Below are 6,876 nucleotides of genomic sequence, written 5' to 3' on the forward strand. Positions count from 1 at the left end.
CAGTTTCAAAACAATTTTTAGTTTTAATTTGTTTTTTTTGTATGTATAACTGATATTCTGCTCCACATCACACTTAGACTTGTGTTGAGTCTAAGTGTGAGAAGTATGCATGCCTGTTTTTGCTATTTGTTCGCCTGCCTATATGTGTTTTGGTTATTGTTTTATCATTTTGCATGTTTGATTGTTGGCACTATCTCACACTTAGCCCAGTGTCTGGTCTAAGTGTGAGAAGTTTCCCTTGTTTGTGGTTGTGCCCTTCCCTGTACCTAACCCATTTTTCACTGCATCAAGTCCCTCGAGGACGAGTTCATATGCAGTGGGGAGGGGAGAGGGTTAGTTTCAGAATAACATCATTCATGTCAAAAATTTTCAAAAATACAAAATTTCAGATAGTAATAAATAGGCAGTATGCATGAAATTTGATAAATGGAAGACTTGATTACTTTATGGAAGAGTAAGAAAAAAGATTCAGTGTGCTTACATGTAAAAACTTGATTGCAAAAAAACTTGATCAGTTTGAACGACGTAAGTATGATGGAAACGCTCAATTTTTAACCAACTATGAAGCCTCTCTATATGTGAGTTATAAGTCAAAAGTAGAACACATCTACTATTTTTACAAAGAAAAAATTTTACGAGAGGATACATTCTAACATTTAGATGAAAATTGCACAAGTAGTAAGGACTAAAGGCATTAGGACTTAACCCTTTGAGCCGTTTCTTCTTTCGCTCCACGAACCCGCCTCGTTAAGAAGGGCACCCCCTAGTTAGCCAAGTTGAACCCATACACTTTTACCCTTTCTTTGAAAACCGATACCACGTCCATATACTTCTTATAAACACGTGAGGAAGAGTGGTCAGAGAGATGAGTCGATTTCAAAGGAAGAAGGGGTATAGAAAGTCAAAATAAAAGGGTAACCGGGTTGAGCAAGCTAGTCAATCAGGTTGATCAAGTCATAAAAAAAACATTGTTGTTGGAAAAAAGTTGAGAAAAATAGGGCAGGAAGAAAAATTGTAACCTGACCCAACAAGTCGAAAGTTAGAAAATAAAGCCTAAAATTCAAGGCTAGAAGTCGCCACATAACCGCGTAAGATATCTAGTGGTGAAATAAATAGTTCAAATCTCTGGTCTCTTGACTCAGGTGTTTTCTTTACTCAGTTTATATATTTTAAACTTAGAACCCATAGGACCCTACCTCAATACACTTCTACCCTTAAGCCCCATTACAACCCGAAACAAAGACCTTAAGGAACTATCTTGTGCAGTCCGATTTGAGGTATTAAATTTGTGGCAATACTAAGTGAACAGTCCTAAATCTCTGGTGAGAAATGAGTGACTGAGTGAATCCAACAGTGGTTTAAATTGAGCAATCTTGACAAACTGACACCTTGATCAAGCAAACGCGAAAGAAAAGAAACATAAGCTACTGGCAAATGGATTGACCTCGACCTCGGGTATGATTGTTGGAAATTTATTCGATCTAATGCATACACGTGAATATGTGTTTTTGTTTCGAGTCCTATTTTCTTTTTCGTTTTCTTTTATTTTTTTGGAATAAATAAACCATGCCTGAAATTTGCCTTATCTTTTACTTTTCTTTTTCTTTATACTTGGGGACAAGTATGTTTTAAGTGTGAGCAGTTTGATAAGGCTCATTTCATGCATCAGTTTAGGGGTAAAATGTAAGCTACTTGATCAGTTTTATCGCGCAAAACAAGTGTTAAATGTGCAGAAATGCTACTTGACCAAGGTAACTAGGTCAGGTTGATCAAGCAAGTACAATAGGCGAAGAAGGCCAGATTTCGGGGGAAATTGATCAAGGAGAGTAATCAAGCAGTTAAGGAGGGGACCACTAAATGTCAGAAGAAGGACACGCGAGGCTATGAGCTGGATGGTGCGCAACATTCTGTTATCAAGGACGACGTTCTAGAAGGGGACACGTGCTGGAATATGAGACGCAAGGACGGAGCTGAATCACGATTATGTTGCTGAAAAGCGTCGTCATTCTAGAAGAAGAACACGTAGCAATCAATGAGTCGCTCACTCTCAGCATGAGCGAATATTCCCTGCCAAGATCGTTATCCAGCTGGAGGTCGTGTCGAGCCTATAATATCCAGCTGGAGGTCGTGTCGAGCCTATAAATAGAGGATGTGCCACAACACAAAAAGAGAGCCGATCCTTTACTTTCCGCCTAGTTTAGCTTAGTTCTAATGTTTAGTTCAGTTCTCTAGAATAACTTAGTTTAGCTTAGATAAAGTAATGCTTAGTTAGAAAGGGGGATTGAAGAAGCGCTGCAGATTACTTGTTATCTGCCGGCGTAGTCTTAAGTTTCCCGCCGAGGCTCGTCTCGGTTTTAATTGCTTTCATAGTTGCCCAAGTATTAGCTTAGTTTAAATTTCGCGTTGTAATGAGTTTAGTTTTAATCAAAGTTCCTTCCGTTTTCATCCTCGCATTTATTGCTTTAATTTCATCTTTGAGCACTTGACCCAGTAGTTAAAGTTACCTTGATCAAACTAGCAAGTTTAATTCTGCCTAGAGTAAAATCAGTAGTTAAAAACTCCCAAGTTAAAGCGTGGCAGCAGCCAACCCCCTGTTCACTATTCACACACTTGATACACCAACTTCTCTGTGGGATCGACCCCGAACTTGCCGCTTTACTGTTAAAGTAGTGCACAATTGGGAGTTATAAATTACTTTGGTGGGTAAAACGAGTGAGGGGGAGTTTGCATCGATCAAGTCGCAACGACATTTGCTAACTGATCCAATCGGTTAGGTTATCTTCAATATAACTTGGTCTGAATTCGTTCGTCATTCGAAACTTGCTCGCCAGATACACAAATGTGTTTGTTATGGTAACTTCCTTGATTTTCTCTTCCAAAATCTTAGCGGTTTCTGTCAATGATTTCACGATGCAATCTGTCATTTCTCCATTAAATTTCAGCGTCTGTTCTCCTTTGAACACTTGAAGGTCCTAAATTAGTTGATGTTTTTCATAATCGAACAAAACCGTATGTTTATTTATTCTCTAAAGACACGGATTTGTGGGTGGCCTCTGTCATCGCTTGCGTTTTACTGAACAATGGAAGAAGGTAAGTATTTTTTGGCCTGCAATGATTTTCAATGCTAGTTGTTAACTAAAATACTGATTTGCTTGAGTAATCCATCGTATGTTATGTTTTGTTTTGTTACAAAAATTCATGAGTAATATCGGTGCACGTTTCTTGTGTTTCCCCAAGGGTTTAGCTATCCTTGGGGCTAGGGGTAGTATGTTGTACGTATTAAAACCGTCGTCAAAGTCCACGAGTTTTGGTCATTAATCTAGGGTTTAGAAATCATATCGGCTAGGTAGTAGTTTTTATCTGAACGACATAATGTACATATATTATTATGTAATGGTTATTTTAGTTTATATAATTGACGATTTGTGAGTTGTAATGTAAATGTTTGTTGACCAGTTTAATTTAAGTGTGGCCGAGTTTGATTGTTTGGTACACGTTTCTTGTTTTCCCCAAGGGTTTAGCAATCCTTGGGGCTAGGGTGTAGTACGTAGTAAGTATTTAAACCGTCGTCAAAGTCCACGAGTTTCAGTCATTCATCTAGGGATTAGAAATCTTATCGGCTAGGTAGTAGTTTTTAACTGATACACATAATGAACATATATTATTATTTAATGGTTGTTTTAGCTTCTGTAATGGACGATTTGTGATCTGTAATGTAAATGTTTGCTGACCATTTTTATTTAAGTTTAGTCGCGTTTGATTGTTCGGTGCACGTTTGTTGTTTTCTCCAAGGGTTTAGCAATCCTTCGGGATAGGGTCTAGTATGTAGTAAGTAACAAAATCATTACCAAAGTCCACGAGTTTCAGTAATTCAGTAGTAAATAATGGTTATTTTAGTTTGAGTAATGGAAGAGTTATGAGCTGTAATGTATATGTTTACTGACCCGTTTATATCTCGATTATATACAACGGTGGTTGTACCTCAATGTTCTCCTGATTTGAAGCCCGTCGTCGGTCAGAAATTCCAATCCCTAGATTTCACTTTCACTTTTTACGATGTATATGCCGCGCTGTTGGTTTTGATACTCACAAACAAGGGATGCGGAAGGTGGACGATGTCACAACCTGGTATTATGTTGTATGCAATAGGGAAGGCCAAAAAAAGTCGAACAAGGATGACCAATTGAATGCACGGTCTGGTTTTTCTATGAAGTGCAGACGGTTATCCAAGCCTTGTGGTTGTAAAGCGGGTATTTCGTTCAAGTTCTTCTCTGAATGAGGATTAGCAGGTTATATTATTCAGGAGTTCAACGAGGCTCATAACCATTATATGGTTGAGTCAGAGCATCAGCAATTTATGGCAATTAATCGAAAGTTGGATGATGTACATCACAAATTCGTTCTTGACTATTCCAAGGCTAATATAGGCCCCACACTTACCTTTAAGGTGTTGAAGGAAATTCTCGGAGGGTTTGACCTTGTCGGTTGCACTGTCGGGGATATCAGGAATGCTTCTCGAGACATTAAAGCATACACTCACGGATTCGATGTGCAAATGGTGTTGGATGATATGGCTAAGAAGAAGGAAATGTTCGAGGCGTTCACATATCGTTACGAAGTTAATGCTACCAACCAGTTGGTTGCTCTCTTTTGGTGTGACGGTTTGATGAAGAGGAATTACCACATGTTTGGTGATATTGTGGCCTTTGACTCCACGTACAACACAAACAGGTATAATTACAAAGATCTGTATTGTACATTACAACGCGTATATTTATACATTACTCTATGCATTATAACGCATTTACTTTATACATTACTGCACAACTAATGTGGCATTATTCACTGGTGTTGTGGCTGACGATACATTACTATGTGCTACGCAGGTATTGTATGATCTTCACTCCTTTCACGGGAAAGGACAATCATGGAAGGCATGTAACCTTCACCGCCGGATTGGTATACAACGAGAAAACATGGGCATTTGCTTGGTTGTTCAGACATTTTGTTGAATGCATAGGTGTAGCACCCAAGATGATCGTGACAGATCAAGACTTGGGCATGAGATCAGCTATTGAAGAGATTCTTGTTGGCACTCGACACCGATGGTGTATATGACATATAATGCATAAGTTGGCCACCAAGGTTCCAAACAGGTTGCTGAGGGACGAAGATTTCAAGAAGGAGTTCAATGCTTGCGTTTGGTCGGACCTGCTTAAACCTGACGAATTTGAAGAGGAGTGAAATATTGTGGTGGAACGTCATGGGCTGGAGGACGTTGCCTAGTTCAACACATTGTACGACTATAGGTAATTCTGGATACCAGCGTACTTCAGAGATTTTCCGCTGGGTTCCATGATTAGGACTACGTCCATATCCGAATCGGAGAACAGCTTTTACAAAAGTTTTCTGAAACCCCGAGCTAACATTGCCGAATTCTACTTGAATTTCAACCATGCCGTAGAATTCCAGCGGAACAGTAGAACAACGTTGGACTACCACGATGCTACTGTCCTGCCCATATTGGCCACTGCTTTGCCATTCGAGAAACATGCTTCCACGTTGTACACCGATAGTATGTTCAAGAAAATACAGGAAGAAATTGTTGAGGGTAATGACAGATGCCGCGTGCTTGGATTTTCATCTACAGACATGGTTGACACCTACGAGCTTGGGGACAACAATCGCAATTCGTATTTTGTGCGTCACGATAAGACTGATGACTCATACTCGTGCGAATGCAAACTTTTCGGTAGGCAGGGTTATTTGTGCAGCCATATCTTTTTTTTTGTCCCGGAACAATGAAGTGAAAAAAATCCCAGATAAATACTGCGAGAATAGATGGATGAAGACTCCGTTAGCCAAGGCAGTACATGGGGAGTTTTTTGATGCCCTGCCTACCATGTCCATCGTTGGCAATAGGCAAACTGTTTCAAAGCAAGCGATTTCGATGTTCTATGGTTTTCTTCGACGATTTGAGACGGACATTGAAGTGTTTCGTGCATTCGTTGGTGGTGTGGAAGAACTTAGTAATTCTCTTCAAGCTGGAACTCCGACAACATCCGCCTCTGAAAAGAAGCGGATGATTGAAGAGTTTTATGGTATGGTAAGGCCTGAAGTAGTTGAGGTCCATCCTCCGGATGTCGTGAAGACCAAGGGCCACGCTAGCAGCTCAGCGAGCCGTCTGATTTCCAAGAGAGAAAAGGCTATAAAGGATGCTACTAGGCCTCTTAGACGGTGTAAGGCGTGCGATGAGATGGGCCATCACAACTCTCGAAATTGTCCAATGCTTAAAGAGACGGCGATGGAGAAAGAGATGCGGAAGGGCAAGAGGCCAGCTTGATGTATTTTGTACCACACAACATTATTGGTTTTGTTTTTCAGATTAGTCTAGTGAGTCAATTGGTTGTGCTGGTATTATTAGAATTCCCACTGTCACCATCAAATACATATTATTATTGCATTACTAATATGTTTTCGTACATTATTGTTACTGAAGTTGTACATTATTGGATACTAGCACTTCACTGATTGTATACAATTGTTCAATTACTGTTCATTATTAGACACAGTATGTACAATATACGTTGCATTACGAAACTGATAATGTACATTGTTGGCCTTGAAGTTTAACATTATTATTCAGACGCACTTAATGGAGTGTACATAATCATATTGCATTAGTAATCTGTTTTCGTTCATTATCGTTAATGAAGTTTTACATTATTCGGTTATTTATATCCATGACGTCCAATCTATTGTTCATTATTATTAAAATAAAGCTGATTTTTTGTAGATTATTTTATTACTATTTTCCATTACTATGGGGTGTTGTTTCATTATTCTTTAACATAGAACAATTACATGTTTAGAAAC

General features: G+C 39.1%; 1 protein-coding gene across 1 annotated transcript; it reads left to right on the forward strand.

The window, feature by feature from the left end:
- Window positions 1-5,355: 5,355 nt before the first annotated feature.
- LOC121808881 lies at window positions 5,356-6,343 on the forward strand. The gene is made up of 2 exons (XM_042209445.1): window positions 5,356-5,752; window positions 5,823-6,343. The coding sequence occupies exons 1-2, from the start codon at window positions 5,356-5,358 to the stop codon at window positions 6,341-6,343; spliced, it is 918 nt and encodes a 305-aa protein (XP_042065379.1).
- The last annotated feature ends 533 nt before the right edge of the window (window positions 6,344-6,876 follow it).

Source organism: Salvia splendens, chromosome 6 (assembly GCF_004379255.2).
Source record: "Salvia splendens isolate huo1 chromosome 6, SspV2, whole genome shotgun sequence".
NCBI classification, from domain to species: domain Eukaryota; kingdom Viridiplantae; phylum Streptophyta; class Magnoliopsida; order Lamiales; family Lamiaceae; genus Salvia; species Salvia splendens.

Bases quoted from the DNA above. Each gene is read 5' to 3' on its own strand.
- LOC121808881 (XM_042209445.1), top strand. From the start codon at position 5,356: ATGATTAGGACTACGTCCATATCCGAATCGGAGAACAGCTTTTACAAA. The intron at 5,753-5,822 runs GTAGGCAGGGTT...AAAAAATCCCAG, and splicing joins GTGCGAATGCAAACTTTTCG to ATAAATACTGCGAGAATAGA.